Here is a 21,154-nt window from a genome sequence, read left to right on the forward strand (position 1 = left end):
GATGCACTGGCACAGCCCAGCCCTTTCAGTGCCAAGCAGCTCAGCTGGCCCCTCGCCCAAACCCAGAGCCTACCGTCTGGGTCCCCCAACTTCCTTATGCCTCAAGTTTGGAGACCCAGCTCCTGTGCCTCCCCACCATCCCCCACCCCACCCAAATCTGTTGTCCCAAACTTTTGGTACCAACCTGGCATGGCAGACATGGGGGTTGGGGCAGCAGGTGGAGACCTTGGCTCTTCTCCGCTCTGGGTGATGGGCACGGGTACACTGCCCAGCCATGCTGAGGCTCTGCTGCCTCCGAGGGAGACCGACAGAAGCTCATCCAAATGGCTCCGAGCGCCGCACAGCGGGACACGCAGCTAATCACCACGGGGATAGACTTTATCAATGTTGGGAAGTTTCTCACCTGTTCTCTGAAGACGTCCCAGGAAAGGGGGTGGGGACAGGGAAGGCAGAGTTGCCAGGTAGGGGAGGGGGTTGCACCTGCCGTGAGGGGGTGCCTGAGCCTCGGTCTCAGAGGCTCCGTGGGTGTGGCAGGAAGGGGTAAGGCCTCTTGGGTACCAGTCCATGTATTTCACATGACCGACAGCTGACTAGGTGAGGGGCAGGCGGTGTTAGCCCCACTGGACTCCAGGTTGCAGAGGCCACCCTCCGGGTGGGGGTGCCCGCAGTGAGGGGGGCAGTTCCTGGACCGGTGGCCAGCCCAGGGGGTACTGGAAGACAGTAGCTCTAGTGGGTTCGGCCCTAGAGAGAAGGAGAGCAGAGTATTTAGAGTGGGGCTCACCCGCCCACACTGTCCCCCCCACCGACCTCCCTTTACCCGCCTCCCCTCAATTCCCTGGTTGTGGGAGGGTCAGCGGCCTGCCGTGACCTTTCTGGAAACAAGAGCCTTGAAAACCCATAGAGCCTTTGTGAGCCAGCAACCCCTGCCCTCACCCCTGCACCCCCAGGAGCTGAGCCCAAGGACACAGCAGGGGTGGGGGCCTGAGCCCCAGCTCCAAGCATGGCCTCAAGGGAGCGCAAGTAACCTGGGTGTCCACCTGTGGGGTACCGAAACTTACATATGCACGCGCACAGCCAAGAATGTTATGCAGCCTGCAGTGAAACTAAGGCCGACTTATATGCACTGACCAAGACAGACATATTATGTGGGTAGGGAGAAAAAGCAGCTTATAAAATAATGTATATAGCATGATACTATTTTTGTTTAAAGATATATAACATATATAAATACATAAAAAAAAAACCTGGAAGAACGCGGTGAAATGTTAACAGTGGTTCTATCTGAGGGGTGCAACATGCAGTGAGGAGGGATTTAAAAAAAAAACCTTTATACTTTTCAAAAGTTTGACAAGCACGCAAGCCTTTGAAATCAGAAAAAAAAATTGTCTTAAATTTTTTCTATAAGCCTCATTTCTCATGCTACTCTCCTCAAGTGTCCCAAGTCCCTGCAACCAGTGCTCAGAGCCACATTTTAAAGTACCCATGCACCCTGGGCACCCTGTCCTGTGAGAGCTGACCCAGGCCCCCTGCCCCCCACCTACTCCGCACTGGGATCCTTCTGGCTGCCACCCCCCTCCACTACTCTCCACAGTGCGGGGTCCTCCTCAGACTGTGAAGCACTTTGAACTCCAAGGGAGAAGAAGGGCAAAGAGTGGGCAGGGACTTGGGGGTGAGAGGGTCTATCTGTGCTTCAATGCCCAGAGCTGGCCTGGTGCCAGGGAGCCACCATAACACAAGGTTTGCTGAATGGCCCAGGCATGCCTCAAGAATCCTCATGTGTACCCATTTTATATATGCAACCACTAGGGTGCAAGGAGTTCTTGAGTCCGAGAGACATAAGGGCCTGGGGGGTGGGAGGGACAGGAGCTTGGGCGCAATCCACCCACTGGCTCCAGATGCTGTGCCTGTCCCCGCCCCCTCCCTGAATTCTCTCTGTTCCAGCATCCCCCAGTTGCATCCCATCCAGCCTTCAGGCCAGGTGAGGCCCCAACAGCTCCAGGCAGGCTCGGCGGGAGGGAGGGGGGCAGCCATGTACAATGTGTGGAGAAGCCTCTGCTGTGGATGTTGGGGTGCGGGGTTGGGATTGGGAGCCATGGACTTGGCTGGCTGCATCCACCCAGGTTTAGGACTTGCAGGAACCCTGGGGGTAGGGGAGCGGCCTCTGCAAGGACAGGGCCGTCTCCGAACACACGCTCACGGCTTGCTGCCAGCTGCAGAGTGCAGAGACCAGCCACTGCTGTGACTTACGGCCCTGGGGAGGATTCGCAAATTCCATGCGTGTACCACCACAGAGAAGAGTGAGAGTGGGGGAAGCTGTGCGGTTACAGGGAGGGAGCTTCTAGGCCACAAGCTGCCTGAGCTCCCCCACCGGGGCATGGGAACAGCGGGGCTCCCCTAGGAAGCCTGAGGTCTGGGACAGTCCGTTTCCTTGAGCCTCGGGCCCTTCATCCAGCCAATGGTGCACATCTGTGGGGAGTAGGGGACCTAGCTACTGGACCATGTCCACCTTGAGGCCCCCTCCCCTCGACAGAACACAGGCACCTTTAAGGCCTGAGTCCTGTGGCTCAGCTCACTGTCCCCTCTCCACATGGGGTAAGCAGGTGCATGCCCGGTCACTGCCTGTTGCTTCTCTGGCCTCTCTGCCCCATATGCAAGGTCAGGAGCCCTCCCTGGATGACCCCAGCCAGCTACGGTCCTCATCCGGAGGAAATTGAGATTAGGGGGCAGATGGCCCGGAACGGTGGCGCTGGCCCAGAGAGGGGCGCTGAGGGGGTAGATTAGGAGGGATAAAGTGACAATCTGAAGAGCCAACAGGACGCAGGGACAAGCACTGGCTGGGCCAGGGGATTAGGCTGCGTGTCTGAGGCTAGCTGTCCCTCCCACGGTCTGCTCTTGGCAGATCCCAGAGGGTCAGTCTGCCCAGCAGGGTGAGCCCGTGCTGCCAGATGAGGGCAAGCAGGGACTCCATGTTCCCACTATTATGAGCTGGCCCAGCATGTGGTGCGACAGACAGATCAGAGGTGAGAGGTGAGAAAACGCAGCTGCCCACAGGTAGGGAGGGCAGCAGGGGAGCCTCTCTGGCCCTGTAACCAGGAAGCCTGAGGCAGCTGGGGCAAGGTCATGAACAAACGCATGTATGCCTTGCTACAGCCCCCTTTTCTGCTGCTGCGGCCTGAGAGGCCCTTAGGAGGCAGGTGGACACTGAGAAGGTCAGTGACTGGCCTGGGGGACCAGTTGGAGAGCAGTGTGGGGGATGGGAGTAGGGTACAGACCCTCAGGCCACAGCCGCTTCCACTCTGTACCTGGTGGGCAGGCCCCGAGCCAGTCCTGGATATGGGGAGAGGCAGCCAAGGACCCAGACACTGCCTCAGTTTCCCCGTCTTAGCCCTGAGACCTCTAAGTCTCATGTTCACAGCACCCAGCATCAGTACTGGGACACACGTACACAGGGTCCCTGCCCCTCCCCTCTAGAGCTCTCCGCACAGCCCCAAGAGGCCGTCACTCACTCTGGCAGAGAACAACATGGAGGGAGAGCAGGGAGGGGAGAGGGCTAGGAAGTGATGAGTCCAAGGAGACTGCATGAGGTGGGCTCAGGCCCCATCACATGCCCATAGTCACAAGCCTGTCAGGACCAGGAGGAATGAGATGCCCCACTCTGATAGGTGGGTTGTCAGATAGTTAGGAGGGAGCGGGGACAAACACCAGGCTCAGATACAATGCAAGGATAGAAGGCAAGGTTAATGTGCAATGTCCTCTTCTCACCAGGACACAGAAAAGGCAAGGAACTTGACCTTCCCTGACTGGCTGCTTGTCCTTTATCTCTAATTAGCAGCCGCCCCCCTGCCCTGCCACCGCCCTACCCCATCAAGCCCAGGCTGGGCCCCATTCCATGAGGCCATGACATAGAGACCATTGCTCACTGTGAGATGTTCAAGGAGGTGGTCCAGGCAGCTCAGCACACCTGCAGCCCCTCTCTTCTGAGGTCTGCTTCAATACTTGGCGGCAGAACCAGGAGCCCTGCTTTGGTTTGGGCTGGGATGCTAAGTAGCCTTTGGACGCCCCTGCCTGACCCTCTGCCTTGGGCTGCTGACCCTTCCCAGAGCACCCCCCCCACCCAAGGGTCCTGGCCCAGTGTGCCCTCCTCCCCACACATATATGTAAGCTATGAGGGGCTCCATGTTCTGAGTGCTGGGCCTGCCCCAGAACCCTTTCCTGGGGAGGCACTGGACAATGACCTGAATGTACCCCGTGCAGGCTTCTTTCTAATTGTATGCCTTCAAGCAAGTCACACTTCTCCCGGGAGCCTCAGTTTCCCCTTCTGCAGGGCTCTAGAGGTGAGAGACAGTGGGTGTCAGGTGCATAGTGACTGGTACACAGGGAGGGACGGCACAGCAGCCATCACTGAGCCCCTCCCTCTAGCAATGGCCTTGGTGATGCAGAGTCAGGTCAACTTGGCCACATGCCTTCGGCCAGCGTGCGCTCCAATGAGCCGCTCCAGGCCTAGAAGCAAGCACCGTGAATTCCCTCCATGGCTGGTCAACGCCTGGCCACCCACAGCCTCGGGTTGGGAGGAGGGGTGTGTCTGGTGTCTGGCCCCTGCGCTGGGAGACACCTCAGCTCCCGGAAAGGGCAAGCCAGCTGGGGTCTTACTCCATCCTCCTCACCCTCCCCACTGCCCCCAGTGCGCCTCCATGATCATGAGCTGAGGGGTCCTTGGGTGTGTACCTGCTGCTGGGTGCTGAGCTCAGCCGCTTGGCTCTCTTCTCCAGCCAGTCCTCCAGGTGACCCTCTGGCAGGTCGGGTGGGTCCAGCGGCCACTCTCTGGCGCGTCTCTCCTCTGCGGGAAACAGGGAAGCCAAGGTAGTGAGGGGTGCACTCCTGCTTGCCACAGTCCATCCTGCCCTGAGCTGCTGCAGCTACCTCTGGCAGGGATGCAGGATCACCAGCTTGTCTCCACCAAGCCTCCGCCTCACCGGGCCCCACTCTGCCTGCTTCCAAATCTCCTCAGTTTTGTGGAATCAAGAAATAACCGTGAGGACAAGGGTCCTGACTTGTAGAATGAAGGGGGTGTCCACCATCAGGTTCGAGGAGTAGGACAGGGGATGACCCTCGGCTGTGGCTCCTGCCAGGTCCCTGGCTGAGGCAGGGTGTTGAGCCTCGGTTTCCCTGGATTTCGCTTTTAGACTGGGTCTTGTGGAAACTATTGCTTACAGAATTAAAACCCAGTGATAAGCAAAGGTTCATGCCTGCAGGGAGAGTGTCTGAATGGGTCAGAGGGTCCGGGTGCCTGGCCTGGAGGTTCCCCCCTTAGTTTAGGGGCTGGCACGGGGCCAGCACTGCCCAGGGTCCTCTCGCTTCATCTTCACAAACAGCCATGTCACAGGGCACTGGCAGAGGGAGAACGGTCCTGTCCGCCTCTCTTTCTTCCTGTCTCCCCTTCCTGTAGTGTCTCTCTGGTCCTGGGTCCTCCATTTTTGCACCTGTTCCATGAGGGGCAATGGGAACTGCAGAAAGATTCTAAGTGGAGTTTCCAGTTCCTGGGTCTTTAGTTGGGAAGCAGGAAGTGAATTTTCCAAAGGTGAACGTGCCTGGTTCCGAAACAGCTAAACTTGCCAGTCTCTGGGGAAGTTCTGAGGGGCCTGAGGGCAGAGAGAGGCTTCCTGCCTCTCGTTTTATCCTCTGAGCCTTGTGGGGACTCAGTGGAAGAGTAGGAGGATGAGTATCCAGAGACTAGAGCCAGGCCAAGCGGTTGGGGGGACGCTGTGGCATATCCTCCAACTCCTGGACAGGAACCCCTAGAAGCCCCACTTCCGGGGGGCCAGCCTGGTTCCTTCCGGTGTCCGTAGCAAGCCAGAGGCTGTTCCTGACACCTTCCCAAGCTGAGGGCCCAGGGCTGCCCTGTCCTTCGGGGCACCCTCTAGCTTGTCCCACCAATGTGGTGACTACTAGTCAGGAAGAGGTAGGTGGGGAGACACACAACAGCGCCCCCAGTCTCAAATTCCTCACCTTCCCAGTAGCCCACTCTCACTCCCTGCCTCACGGGTCCCCCCACGGACTCACCCTCTACGCGGATGCTCAACTCCTGCAGGTCTCGCTCAGACATGTGGGAAAATCTGCAGTTGGAGCCAAAGTCACACTGGCCTGTGGGGGGAAGACAGAAGGACTCAGTGCTCAAGGAGGGGCTGCTCTCACGTGCCCTGGTGATGATGATGGGTCCCAGGGCTTTGAGGGCAGAGTGGGGGTGCGGAGAGCATTAGGGCTGGAAGAGTAGCAACCCCTAACCTGGATAAACAAACAACCCCCCCATACTCTTCTGGTGCACCTGGGAGGAAGATTCAAGTACTTGGGCCCCAGCCAACCTGTGTGGCAGACCTGGATGTAGTTCTAGGCTCTTGGTTTTGGCTTGGCTCATACTAAGCCACTGTGGCCATCTGGGGAGTGAACCAGAGGATGGAAGGTTTTCTCTCTCCAACTTACCAATAAGTTGATAAACAGAAGATCCTTTTTTTTTTGGAAAGGCAGATATACAGAGAGGAGGAGAGACAGAGAGGAAGCTCTTCCGTTCGATGGTTCACTCCCCAAGTGGCCGCAATGGCTGAAGCTGAGCCAATCTGAAGCCAGGAGCCAGGAGCTCTTCTGGGTCTCCCACGCGGGTGCAGGATCCCAAGGCTTTGGGCCATCCTTGTCTGCATTCCCAGGCCACAGGCAGGGAGCTGGATGAGAAGCGGGGCTGCCGGGATTAGAATCAGCGCCCATATGGGATCCCAGGCGTGCAAGGCAAGGACTTTAACCGCTATGCTATTGTACTGGACCCGATAAATAGATCCTTTTAAGAAAAAGTTAGACTCTGTCCCCATGCCCACTCAGCAGTCAGTACGCTCTGTGGGAAAGGCTCCAGGGACAGCTGTGGCCAGAGCCGGGGTGGCTTCCCCAGGCTCCACCGAGGAGACCAAAACGTTTCTCAGGATCATGGAAGGCGAGGGAGGGGTCCTGGTTAGTGTCACCCAGCAGCAGCGTGTCTATGTCAAGGTCATTCTGCAAGGAAGCCCCTGACCTGCAGGGCTGAGCTCTGTGATGCAAACAGCGACAGAGGGACACGGCCGTTCAACCAGATCTTCCTGGCTCTCCAGGTAAACCTCTCCCCAAGGAACCTCACGGATCTTCACGGTTTTCCTCTCTGCCTTGGCTGCCAGGAAGCTCAGAGTCAAACCTGAACCACAAGGGCAGTGTTGGCAGAGACTATTCTCCTGGCTTCATCTTATTTTTGCCTTTTAAAAAAATTATGTATATGTATGTATTCTTTTTCATTTATTTGAATGAAGAGGGACAGAGGGAAATCTTCCTTCCATCAACTGGTTTGTTCTCAGCTGCCTGCCACAGTCAGGGCTGGACTGGGCCCTTGTGCTGGGACCCAAGCAGGCACTGCAGGTCTCTGAGTTGGCGGGAAGGATCCGAGCAAAGCGTGTTACCTGTGAGCAGGAACTTTCTGCAGGGCCGCTTGTTCTGTTCGTCCAGCAAGATAGCAGCTGCATCTGTGAGGGAAGACAAGGGTGAGGTGACATCAGCTTCTCTGAGACAAGTGGGAGGTGGAAGATGCAGGGGGGTGTGGCCCAGGAGCCTGGAACTCCATCTGGGTCTGCGCATGAGTGACAGGAGCCCAAGCACTCCTTGGACCATCATGCTCTGCTTTCCCAAGTGCATTTAGCAGGGAGCTGGATCGGAACCTGTGCTCATATGGGATGCCAGCACCACAGCAGAGGCTTAAGCTCCTGTGCCACAACGCCAGCCCCAACCTGGGGAGTTTGAAAAAAAGATTTTGGTACCATAGATCTGGCTCCGCTTCGGATCCAGCTCCCTGCTAATGGAGCTGGGAAAGCAGTGGAAGATGACCCACGTACACCCAGATGAAGCTTCTGGTTCCTCCCAGTTTTGTTAATACAGGTATCCCTTCCCTGGCTCCAGGTTTTCCTTTCAATCTTAAATGTCTATGTTTATTTATTGGAAAGGCACAGCAACAGAGAGAGGGAGAGTTAGAAAGAAAAAAGATCTGCTTGTAGCTCACTTCCCAAACACAGGGAGCAGCCAAGCGAAGCTGTGAGCAAAGAAGTCCCTCTGGGTCTCCTGTGTGGGCACGGAAGGCCCAAGGACTTGGGGCATCATCTATTGCCTTCCAAGGTACATTAGCAGGAAGCTAGGCCGCAAGCAGAGATGGATCCTGGACACTGTGATGAGATGGGATACGGGCATAACCCTTGCAACACAATACCCCAGTTCCTCGTTAGGATTTTCAGTTTTGTAGGCTTATGGGTAGGTGAGATTTCAGACCATCAGCATCTTTTTCTTTTTAATGATTTATTTTATTTTGATTGGAAAGGCAGATATACAGAGAGGAGGAGAGACAGACAGAAAGATCTTCTGTCTGATGGTTCACTCTCCAACCAGCAGCTCTGGCTATTGCAGCCATTTGGGGAGTGAATCAGTGGATGGAAGCTCTTTCTCTCTGTCTCCTCCTCTCTGTATATCTGCCAGCCTCCTCCCCCACTCTGACCACACCGCCCCTTGCACATTCTGAGGCATGGACTTTCCAATAGAAATAAATAAATCTTAAAAAAAAAAAAAAAGAATCATCATCATTGGGTGGCTTTTTAAGGACGTGGATACACGGGACTCCCTGGACCCCTCTGAGCTTCAGAAATTACTCCAAGTTCCTTAGTGGGTCTGAAGGGCACCTAGGGTTGAGGTGTCCAGGCCCTGGGTCCTGCTGCAGTAGCCTGTTCTCTTGCACCTGCTTGTCCCGGCTCCTCGTGATCTGACCCTTTTGGGTACTTCTCGCTTCATCTCCCCCACATTAACAGCTGCCCTGAGTGCCCTGAGTTTATTTGCTCACTCATTTAGACATCCAGCTACCAGACATTTGCAGAACATGCCCTATGTGCCAGGCACCAAGCCAAGCCGAGGGTTTAAGCGGATAGCAAGTCTGAGCAGGCCCTGCCTTCCAGGCCAGCAGCCACAGTACCCCCATTTGGATATAAACCAGGTAAATACGGAGTAGGGGGCAAAGGGCCTGACCTGAACGTGGGTTGTGGGGGATCAACATGATGGGAGAGGGGTGCTGCTGGTACTTGCACAGGAGACGGCACATGCCTCAGACTGTGCAGGGGGCAGCGTGGTCAGAGTGGGAGGGGGAGGCCGGCAGTGCACACTGTTATACCCATGCAAGGTCGTGAGGCAGGAGGCTCTGTAGCCTTTCACTTTTGAATCTTCAGAGCTCACTGGAATCTGGCAACCAAAGACCCATTCAGCTGGCATTGGCTGAGCTGAATGAGCCCTTGGATAAGAGGCAAAGGGCCTGGGGCCAATCCCTTTGAGGGACCAGGGATGTTGTTCCTACTGAGTAATCCCTTCTGATGGCAAACAGTCACAGGAGGAGATGACTGGGGTTTTGTCACATTCTTGGGAGGGGACGTTGCTGTGACAGCCGCTTCCCAGGCAAAGAAGATGAGACATCTTGTGGGGGTGGGGGCGATGGCTTGGGTCTGGCTCTTGTCCTTAGCCCTGGCTCTCTCACTTCTTGTGAATTCTGACTCCCAGACCAGGGGACTCGCTGCCTCCCCTTCTCCTCTCTGCTTGGCCACTGAGACTCCGAGCTCTCCTCTTGGGTTCTAGACCCTGGCCTCTCATCTTGCTCCTTAGCCTGCCTGTGGAATCACAGTCCACTTGACTTGTCCCAGGAGTCTCGGAGGCAAGGGGCCCCACTTCCACGGCTCCTCCTGTTGGGCCACGCTCTGGGCCCTGACTATCTGGTGACAGCCAGCTGTGTGGCCACACTCTGTCCCTCAACAGGCACTTCGTGTCGACCTCAGCCCAGTCACCCTGCCACACCCACTCTCCAGTCTCTTTTCTTTCTCTTTGTCCCTCCAGCCCAACCACAAGTCATTCAATAACCAGTCGCCATACCCCACTGCATGCCTTGAACAAGAATCACCTGCCGAGGTCAAAAGCGGGTTTGGTGGCTTCAGCCACTACCTGAATCTTTCCAAGGCAGCCCTCTGCCCATTGAACAGTTCCCCCTCCAGGCAATGGCCTCCACAGACCTAGAAGATCCAGTCCCTGACCCCTTGCCACCGTTCAGTGCCTACTGTTCTCCTCAACCAGCTATACCTTCTCCCTGCCTCTCTAAGAACTTCTGCTGCTGTGCTCAGGGCCGCCTGATTCTGTACGTGCCTTCAGTCCCGACTGGGTTGGCTGGCTCAAACATCTACCCCTCAGTCAGGCCCCTGTTTCTGGCCGTGGTCCTCAGGGTGTGGAGTGCCTAGTGTTTGATCAAGGTCACTGGGGACAGATGTTCACATTCCAGCCAGCCCCCCATGGGTCCCTGGGGGGTGGGGGTGGGACAGGAGCCAGGCCTCTTTGTTGGATCCCTGGGGAGCTACATATTCTCCGATGCCCAGGGGAGAGGACACCCACCTCGGAACATGTCGTACCACACCTTCTTGGCTTTGAGGTGCTGCAGCCCATTCAGGTGCTTCTTTCGATTGTGAAGGTTGTCCTGGAAGGAGCGGTCGCAGTAGTCACAGAAGTATCGCTTCCCCATGGCCACCTGCGCCAGCCGCTGCCACTGCCTGGGAAACCATAAAGCACTGGGGTTAGGCCATTACAGAAAACACCACGTCAATCCAGGGGCACACATCAGCGGGAGAGAGGCTTTAGCCAAGGTCTCCCTTCATGTACCTGCCTCTATTACAAACCTCTCTAGCTGACGATCATGGCCTAAAGATGCTTCATTCCAGAAATGTCTTGGAATTATTCTGATGCTCCATGCTCACCTGGTGGGGCATGTTTAATACTGGTGTGCTTTCAGGCTCGCCAGGGAATACTAACGGGCAGCCTGGTCAGAGAAGTACCATCTCCTACCCTCTGCCAGCCACACCTCTGACCTGCACAGCCCATGTTCTTGCTCCATGCCAGCCACAGCTGCTTCCTCTCTGCTCCTCACATGTGCCAGGTACACGGCCACCTCCCAGTATTTTCACCTGCTGTGCCCCCGGCCTGAGTGGTACCCACAGACACCTGCCCACTTTTACTTATTTGGCTTCTTTCATCCCTGCTCAGACACTATCTTCTCAGCAACCAACTGTGATGATTTGACTTACAACTGCAGAACCCAGGGATGCCGTTGTTGCATAGTAGGTAGAGTCACTGCTCATGATGCTGGCAGCCCATACCAGAGAGCCGGTTTGAGTCCCAGCTGCTGCACTTCCAAACTAGCTCCCAGCTAAAGTGCCTGGAGAGGCAATGGAAGATGGCCCAAGTGCTTGTGCACTTGCCATCCTATGGGAGTCTAGGATGGAGCTCCAGGTTCCAGGGTTTGGCCTGGTCCAACCGTGACTATTGCAACCATTTAGGGAGCAAACAACTAGATAGATCTCTCGTCTGTCTCTCTCTTTACCTTTCTCTGTGTCACTCTACTTTTGAAATAAGTGAATTTTTTTTTTTTAATTTTTAATTGAATCCCTATTTTCCCTTTGGGACACGGATTGTGACTGATTGAAAGTCACACAGCTGGTGACCTACGATCCCTAACATCACACTGCTAGGTATCCGGTCTCCCACAGGCAGCTTGGGGCTTAGAGAATTTAGACGTCTCAAAAAGTAATTGCTAATGATTTCCCTTGGAAGCTTCTAAATTCTCAGGAAGCAGGTCCTCAGTCTATCTCAGAGGGACATGAGAACATTTCAGGATCTTAAGACCCCTTTTACCATTGGGAGACCAAGCCACTAACCCAGACCCAGAAACTCTGCAGTGCAAGGTGGGCAGCAATGACTCAGGTCTTCTAGGCTACAGGAAGAACAGGTGCACCCAGGCCCACCCTGTGGGAGTTGCTAATGTTGAGGCCAGACCTGCCCCTTGTCCAGAGGGGCAGTGACCTCACCAAGGTTACAAGGTAGGTGCCGGACTTGGCAGGAAAAGCTCCTGACTCCAGGGTTTAAAAAAAACAAAAACAAAACAGGATGAGGCTGAGAGCTGATTAACAGAGCAAGAGAGCATCCTGGGAGGAAAAAAGATCAGGGAGGAGATGTAGAGACAAGTGAGCAACCCAGGGCGGTCCAGGGTTTATGGAGAAAGTCACTCCCGCAGCGGGCAGACAGGGACAGCCGCCATGAAGCCAGGGGCCGTAAGAGCCAGACACTGGAAATGAAAACGTCTTAAAACCTTTCTTCTCCTGTGACTGCCGAGAAAAACGTGGCCCAGACGCGCTGGCTTGATGTATTAGATTTGGCACGTCTAATACATCCCGTCTTGCCAATAAACTTATAGGGATTGGAATGAAATTGTACAAGAAGGAACGTCTAACAGCCTGAGTGCTTTACCAAGCCATCCGAGGAGCTTGATGCTCCAAGGAGCTTCTGGCTCTGGAGAGTGACGGGAAAGGGAGGGGCGGAAGGGGTAGGGTATCCCTGGGGAAGAATACCATGGAATGGTGGCTGAGGCAGACGTGGCTGGACCTACTCACACAGGGACCTGGGAAGAAGGCTGTGTGTCCTTGGGCTAGTCACTTCCCTTCTTGACTTTCATGGGATCCGACCGACTGGCCAGCTCGGGGAGTGGTACATAGAGGTCAGAGAGGTTTTTTGTCATGTTTTTGGATATTTTGAGGGGGGTCAGTGCTGTGGTAAAGCACACTAATCCTCCCCTTATGGTGCCAGCATCCCATATGGACACTGGTCCATGTCCTGGCCACTTTACTTCCAATCCAGCTCCCTGCTTGCTGATGATTTGGGAGAGCAGCAGAGGATGCACCTCCGCCACCCCACATCCACGTGGGAGACCAGGAGGAAACTCCTAACTCAGCCCCAGCAAGGCCTCAGACCCCTGCCCAGCACATCAGCTCTGCGGGATCCCTGCCCCCACCAGAGGATGGCTGCATGGTCCTGGGTAGGACTTGACCTTGGGCAAGGTGATCTCATCCAGGCATGAACTTTCCAGGCTCCTGACCCAAATGCCGCCTACACCAGCGCCTGCAGACTCCTCTGGACGGACACAGCGCCCTGCCACGTGCACAGTCTGGCAAGCCCACCTCTGGCTGGGTTTCAGCTCCAACTCAGCCTTCAGTCTGGGTGTCCTTGGTTCAGGCACAACCCATACCAGTGTATTTGGCCGTCCCAAGGTGGGGGTCAGGGACGGATGGAGCGTCCCTAGCCAGTGCCCGGGTGCCAGCATGGGGTGCTGACTCAGCTGGCCCTCTCGGCCCTGACTCATCCTCCTCTCAGACGGCCGTGCTCGGCAGGCTGCGAGCCCCTCCGGAATATGAAACAATATGAAACCAGTTGATCTCACTCCACACCGCTCCCGCAAGGAACACAAGACGGAACCCCCCCATCTGCAAGGGCATCTGCTGGCTCCCCATGGCTCTGCCAGGTGACAGGGCTGGCTCCTTGTGGCTGAGGAGTAGCGGGCCAACCCTCTGGGATCCCACGAGTCTGTCTGGATGTGAATTGCAGGTCATGCCACTTTGAAGTTGGTTACCCTCTAGATACCATTTCCTCTCCCTGAGTCTGTCCTTGGCCAGTTCACAAGGTAAGCAGTCATCTCTCAGTATCCAGCATTCCCCATGGATACCCACATCCTAGGACAGTCCAGTCTCATAGGAAATGGTACAGTGTTTGGGTATTAACACACTCACAGATCCACACACACATCCCCACCCCCATAGAGTCGACATCATCTCATGATTACTCTAATATGATGTAAATGGTTGCCATATTGTGATTTAAGGAATGATGACCAAAAAAAGAGTCTGTACTTATTCAGTACTGATATAATTTTTTCCCATTTTTTTCTAGCTATGGTTGGTTTAATCTGTGAACATGGAACTGATCAAGAGAGCGGACTATACTGCATTAAGGCGCCTAGCATATAGTTAACACTCAACGAGTGGAGGACTTTGATTGTTACCTCTAGTGCGCACACAGCTGAGCACGCCGTGAGCATGCCCAATTTAAAGCCACTTTGAGAGGCAGGCCCTGGGCCTGGTGCTTAGGATGCCTGCATTCCACATCAGAGTGCCTCCTGGGTTCGATTCCCAACTGCAGCTTCCTGTTTCAGCTTCCTGCCAGTATGACCCCTGAGAGGCAGCAGGTGATGGGTTAAGCAGTTGGGTCCCTGCCACCCACATGGAAGACCTGGGTTGAGTTCCTGGCTCCTGGCTGTAGCCATGGCTAATGAAGGTATTTGGGATGTGAGCTGGCAGATGCCAGCTCTGTCACCTTCTCCTGTGCTGCCTGCCCCCACTGAACCAGGAGTTCCACAAGGGCAGAGGAGCACAGGGACCAGCTCCTGGGCCACTCTAGTGCCCACCACTGCTTGTGGAAGAAGCCTGCGCCTCCTAGTCCCTCCCAGACCCTTCTCTCCCTGGCCTGGGTGCAAGGACAAGGGGATACTGAAGGAAGATACAGCAGCCCTAACAGCCCATCTCTGCTCACCACTGCCATGTCTTCTGCAGGACCACAGTCTTCCCCAGAGCCTGGCTCCATCAGCTTTGGGGTTCCCAGCTGAACCCCAGGCCATGGGGGTAGAGCCTCACCTGACTATCTCCCAGCACCTGACTTCAGTTCTCAAGGCTCAAAGAAGAAAGCCGTGCCGGCAGGGCCTGGGATGTGGGGAGACAGCTCTGGGCTTGACTCCTGTGTGCCACAGGTAGGTGGCTCTCAGCCTCTTATGTAATCCTCATGGAGCTCTGCTGCGCAGCTATCAAAGGATTCACTTAGCAAACGAGAAAACGGGCGTGGAATATTCATTTGCTCATAGCCGGCTTTAAGGATCACAGTTATTGTTTGTGTTAATAATAATTGTGATACTGGTGCTCTTACTGATAACCTCTCATCACCCTGTGTGCTGTTGGTGGGCACACGGGGCTGGGGAACCCTGCACACTCACTTTCAGAGCTTTCACCATGAGATGCTATGCCCTAGGCCCCACAAACAGGGCGCCCCAGGGGTCTGGCCATCTCCCCAGCCCATTCTTCCCCTATCCCATTGCTCCATTGTGGGGCTGGGGACTGCAGCAGGCAGACAGACATTCACGTCTCATTCATATTCTGGCTTCCTTTCATGGTGTGAGTTTTGGAGATGGAGCTGGCTTTGGCACAAGGCTGCAATAAGGCAACAGCTCGGCCCTGGCTGGGGAGGATGCGGGAGGGCTGGGCGGTGCGCTGTAATTATCCTGGACATGTGCTCACCGCACGCTGCCCTCAAGCTCACCTGTCATTTCCTCTAATTACAGTGACACCAGACTCCAGGTAAACAGTAAGCTGCAGCCAGAGGACAGCTTTTTTGCATGCCCACTAGGAGTGTGGCAATGTCACAGAGCCGCATATGCCTGTCGTCTGGAGCTGACAGCATTGGAGGTGCCCTGCCAGGGGGGCAGCTGACAGCTGGGACCCAAATCCAGCAGGAGTGCCAAGGTAGTGCAAATGCCTCCCTCGACTGGACCCTATATGGCAGGGGCACCCCACAGATGCCCAGGGCTTCACGGAAACCATAGTTTTCTCATTTGGGTCTCATTCTTTCCCCTCTCGGAGTAGCAGACATCTTACCACCGCAGGTCCCAGGCCACTGGTGGCCCTACTCATGGCAATTATGGATAACTCAGCAAGTCAGGGCTGGGGTCAGATCTACAGAAGTCCTGATTCAGGGCTAGCCTTGTGGTACACAGCATGTGAAGGCATCACCTGCAATGCTGGCATCTCCTATGGGCGCTGGTTCAAATCCTGGGGCTTCATATTTGCTCTAGCTCCCTGCTAAGGTGCCTCAGAAAGCAGTAGAAGATGGCCCGAGTCCCTGGGCCTCTGCCACCCACCTGGGAGACACAGATGGAGTTCAAGGTTCCTGGCTTCAGTCTGACCCATTGCAGCCATTTAGGGGATGAACCAGCAGGTAAAAGATCTCTGTCTCTCCCCCTCTGTGTAACTTTACCTTTTTTTTCTTTCCTTTTCTTTCTTTCTTTCTTTTGTTTTAAGAAGTTCTAATTCTGAATCTAGTGTAGAACTAATCTAGGTGTTAGGTACCCTTAGGCTGCCCTGGCCATTGCGGGCATTTGAAAAATGAACCAGAAGATGGGGCTTTTTTTCTCTGTCTCTTATGTAAGTTATATATTATGGGGCACAGGCATCTATCTATCTATCTATCTATCTATATATATTTATATATATATATATATATGCTTTTTTTTTTTTAGTGGAAAACATGTCAGGCAGAGCCAAAGCCTATTCTTTTCCTTTCAGGGGTGGGGGGCTATTGTGGATGATCCTAGGGACCTGGTTTTGAGTAACCAGCCAGGGGTGGTGGGCACTTCCCTGGTCCCCATGCTGAAAAAGCCTGACAACACCTAGTCCTGGCCCAACTTCAAAGCCCAGCAGAGGTCAGCTGAGCTAACGTCTGGGCTCCAGGCAGGAGAGATGGCTTCTCATCAGATGCTTCCAGGTCCCAAGAGGCTAGAAAGCCCAAATGGGAAAGATAAAAATAGTCCCAGGCGACATCTGGAGCAGATATCTCGATCAGAATCGCCTCGGCCCACCCCGAGTCTGCCAGTTGAGATGGCATCTGACCCCGTGTTTCTAGAGCCAGGGCAGATCTCGCTCTCCAGATCTGAACGCAGCCTCGTCAGCTCGCTCCACCTTAGGTGAGAGCAGCAGCATGTGGCAGCCCTCCTGAAGTCCCCACTGCTTAGAATTTTCCATGGCCCCTGAGAGCAAACTTTCTCCAAAAAGAGGGTGGGTTCTGCCGAGCTGGGGCTTAAGCTGCCGACTGGGATGCCCGCGCCCCATATCAGGAGTACCTGGGTTCGAGCTCTGGCTCTTGATTCCCACCCAGCTTCCTGCTAATACACACCCTGGGAGGAGGCAGCTGACAAGCTCAAGTACTTGGATCTCTGGCACTCACATGGGAGACTGGGACAGGCTTCAGCCTGGCCCGCCCTGCTATTTGGGGAATGAAAAGTGGATGGGTGCTCTCTCTCTAACTCTACTTTTTTTTTTTTAGGATTTTTAATTTTATTTTAAAGTTAGATATACAGAGAAGAGAGACAAAGATCATTCATCCACTGGTTCACTCCCCAAAGTGCCTGCCAGAATAGCCAGAACTAAGTTAATCTGAAGCCAGGAGCCAGGTGCAGGATCCCAAGACCTTGGGCCATACTCCACTGCTTTCCCAGGCCACAAGCAGGGAGCTGGATGGGAAGTGGGGAGGCCAGGATACAAACCAGCGCTTATATGGGATCCTGGTGTGTGCAAGGTGAGGGCAATAGCCACTAGGCTACTGCGCCAGGCCATCTGACTCTACTTTTCAAATAACCAACAATTTGAAAAAAATAAATGTCCTGGATTAGAGTGTCCAGCCATCCTGAACTGGTAGAACTGGAGGAAGGTACCAGAAGTCTGCATTCAACCAGTTAGTTAGAACCTTTTAGTAAATCCCCTTTATGAAGTGAAAGCGTGCAGGAATAAATTTCTCCTTTGAAGGCCAAAAACAGCCTCTGCCAATCAAACCAGTCGGAAATCAGTCCCGGCTGGGGAGGCTGGGCTTGTGGCACAGCAAGGTAAAAGCCACAGCTTGTGCTGTGGGCACCTATGTCCACAATCCGGTGGCTGTACTTCCAATCCAGCTTGTTTGATAACATGCCTGGGAAAGCCTGCACCCCAAGTGCACAAGGCAGATGATGTTCCTGGCATTAGCCGGCTCAGCCCTTGTCCTCGAAAAACATTTGCACAGCTGAGCTAGAGGATGAAAGTTTTGTCTGTAACTCTACCTTTCAAATCAATCAATTCTTTACTTTTTTAAAAAAAGAAATAAATATAGGATCCGGCACAGTAGCCTGGTAGTTAAAGTCCTCGCCATCATGCACCGGGATCCCATATGGGCACTGGCTCATATTCTGGATACACTACTTTCCATCCAGCTCCCTGCCTGTGGCCTGGGAAAGCAGTCGAGGATGGCCCAAAGCCTTGGGATCCTGCACCCACATGGGAGACCCAGAAGTTCCTGGCTCCTGGCTTCAGATTGGATCAGCTCCGGCTGTTGCGGTCACTTGGGGAGTGAATCAGTGGACGGAAGATCTTCCCGTCTCTCTCTCCTCCTCTCTGGATATGTGACTTTCCAATAAAATAAATCTTAAAAAAAAAATAGGTCAGTAACCAGTCTTACACCTGTGATTATCAGTGGAGACATTAGCAGTGGGTTTACCAGGAGAGCTGCAAACATTACCAAGGGGTGACCCTCATTCTAATTACAACACTGGCATTGCACTACTCCATCTGATAACTGGCTAATGACAAACTGGTAGGCAGCACACGTAGTGTGGCTACTCCACACACACATGGATGAGTCACCTCCCAGCAGGACACAGGAGGACAGTGTGAGGTTTCAACACACCACTTCAATCAGGCCCAATTTAAAATTTGATGGATGATTTATTTCTGGAATTTTCTCTCTATATTTTTGGAGTGTGGTCGACCACCTGTGACTAAAAATAGGGACAGCTGACACCTCAGAAAATGGAACAGTACAGCTCCGAACTGTTAACAGGAATGGGAAATTCAGGATGTTTATTCATCTAATTGATTAGATTTCCCAGTAACTGTCTAAATATCCCGGGGAAATTGTGCTTGTTAGGCTATGTTACTGAAGTATTTACAAAGAAAATCAAATCTATTAAATTTATAATTGGAGTTATAATTTCCAAGGAAATGTAATCAAGCTACACATAGAGCTGAGTGTTAAAGGAATTTAGTGCAAATTAGTTCCAGGAATTTTTGTTCAGATATTAATTTAAAAGCACCCAGATCTTAAGGTCATTTACCTTGTTTTCCAAGATTTACCAATAGAATCATGATTTTTAAATTGAAATTGATGGCTTAAAGCCAATAAGGAACTTCCACAAATGAGAATCACTTAAAAAAAAAATGAAGCAAGGGCTAGGTGCAATAGTCCAGTGGTTAAATCCTTGCCCTGCATGCACCGAGATCCCATATGGATACCAGTTCATGTCCTGGCTACTCCCTCCCATCCAGTGCTCTGCTTGTGGCCTGGGAAAGCAGCAGAGGACAGTCCAAGGCCTTGGGACCCTGAACCTGCATAGGAGACCTGGAAGAAGCTCCTGGCTCCTGGCTTCGGATCGGCTCAGCACTGACCGTTGTGGTTACTTGGTGAGTGAATCAGTGGATGGAAGATCTTTCTCTCTCTCTTCCTCTCTGTAAATCTGACTTTCAGATACAATTTTTTTTAAATCTTAAAAAAAAAAAAAAAAAGAATGAAGCAAGGCACCCCTTTGACTCCCAGTGGCCATGTGTCACCATGGTCCTTCCTTTGAAGGAAGTCCTCTTCTCTAACTTCCCGGCTGCTCAGTCCGTGGCATGACCAGCATGTCCCTCGTTGGAGCCTCACAATTAACCCTAACTCCTGTGGGCTACCAGGGTGCTTGGCCAGGTACAAGCATATCATGGAGGCAGAACATTTCACATGGCTCCTTCCAGCACCTCTAAGCAGGCATCACCATTGCTCATTTCAGATTAATTAAAATGGGGTTCACTGGCTGGACTGTGGCTCCCAGGCTGCCGCAGGCATGTGCAAAGTGAACCAGTGGATGCGAGGTTGCTTACTCTCCCCCTCTCGCTTGTAAGCCAATAAAATTACGAAAATATAGATGATGTAGATACTACACACACACACACACACACACACACTGGGAGGCAGCAGGTGAGGGCTGAAGGTGTTGAGTTCCCGCCTCCAAGGGCAGAGACCTGTATTGGGTTCTAGGTTCCTGGCTCCAGCGTGGCCCTGCCCTGGGTGTTGCAGTCACTTGTGGATTGAGCCAGGGGGATGGGTGGAAGATCTGTGTCTCTCAAATTCAAAAAATAAATAAATAAAATCTCTCTTGTCATTGTCTTTCTCCACACATCCTTCTCTCACTTGATCATCTGCTTGTTTTGTTTCTTCCACCTCCCAAACACACTTCAAATCTGATCACTACTCCAATCTACACTCTAATCTAAATTCCCTCCCTCCCTTATCAAATCCATCACAACCACTTCCCCCTCTTCTGGTCCATTCTCCAGAGAGCAACCAGCACAATATTACAATGTAAATGAGATCTTTGTCCCTACAAAAAGCCTTGAGGGCTTCCTAGTGCAATTAAAAAATAATAATAAGACCCTTTTTCATAGATTAGAAGGTGAAACTTGAGCTGACCCCAGTCCACTTCATACTCTGTTCCGAGTCTAGACCTGCAAACTTGCCAGACCCCGGAGCCACCACCTGACAACTGGACCCACATTTTCCTGTTTGTCGACTACTTTTCATTCGCATCTCCAACAAGTGTGACCCTCGGAGCCGTCACGCACGCTTCAAGAGCACCACTGTCACTCCAGCTCTCACACTGCCCACAGAGGGCTCCTACTTCAGTATTTACCGCTGGGGGGGTCCTGGACGCAAGGGCCCCTCCCCGCCACCTCTGCAAGCTCTCAGAACGCCCCCGAACTCAAGTCCCAAGTGGGAAGGAGTGGTCCAGGCTCAAAAGTTCAAAGGCCGGGGATCCAGGAAGTCCAGGCAGAACCGTCCCCTTTTCTAAGCCTGGAATCCAGAATGTTAGAAAGCAGAAACAGGAGGCCAGTGTCCTGGGACACCCCCGCACCCCAAAATCCACTCGCCCCTCTCTCCACGACCCCACATCTCAGGGAATGGTGGTCCTGATGCACTCTTAATAAGGAAGAGTTGGGGAACGGGGCGTGGGTTGGAAACCAAGACTCGCCACCCCTGCACGGACCACCAAGGAAGGTACCTGGCTCGGTGGGGCCGGGCGGCCCCCCGGACTCCTCCTTCCGCGCCCTCGCGCCGCGCACTGCTCGCTGGGATTTGTAGTTCTTCCTGGGGTGTCGGTCCGCCCTTCCCAGAGAGCTTTGGGAATCTAAACGGAGAGGAACCCCGTGTGGGGGAAGTGAGCGAGGGGAGGAGGAGGAGGAGGAGGAAGAAGCGCCAGGGTTTCTGGGAGTTGTAGTTCGACCTATTCAAGCAGCGCTCAATCGGAAGAAAAACCGGACTATCAGCCCTATCAAAGCACTTGACCTGTGGTGGTATCGATGTTTTGGTATTTCTTTTCTTC

At 53.6% G+C, this 21,154-nt stretch overlaps 2 protein-coding genes across 4 annotated transcripts in view; one reads left to right on the plus strand and one right to left on the minus strand.

The window, feature by feature from the left end:
- Positions 1-21,154, plus strand: part of NF2 (NF2, moesin-ezrin-radixin like (MERLIN) tumor suppressor) — a 188,331-nt gene that overhangs the window by 118,726 nt on the left and 48,451 nt on the right. The window lies entirely within an intron of this gene.
- Positions 361-20,992, minus strand: ZMAT5 (zinc finger matrin-type 5). 2 transcript variants are annotated; one of them, XM_004591968.2, is made up of 6 exons: positions 20,834-20,992; positions 10,468-10,622; positions 7,470-7,532; positions 6,061-6,141; positions 4,726-4,837; positions 361-741 (listed from the first exon to the last, which is right to left on the minus strand). In XM_004591968.2, the coding sequence occupies exons 2-6, from the start codon at positions 10,592-10,594 to the stop codon at positions 612-614; spliced, it is 513 nt and encodes a 170-aa protein (XP_004592025.1). In that variant the 5' UTR covers positions 10,595-10,622; positions 20,834-20,992; the 3' UTR covers positions 361-611. The 2 variants fall into 2 exon arrangements, with proteins under 2 accessions (XP_004592025.1, XP_058512706.1); XM_058656723.1 differs by lacking the exon at positions 20,834-20,992 and having other exon boundaries at positions 10,490-10,628.

Source organism: Ochotona princeps, chromosome 29 (genome assembly GCF_030435755.1).
Source record: "Ochotona princeps isolate mOchPri1 chromosome 29, mOchPri1.hap1, whole genome shotgun sequence".
Lineage (NCBI taxonomy): Eukaryota > Metazoa > Chordata > Mammalia > Lagomorpha > Ochotonidae > Ochotona > Ochotona princeps.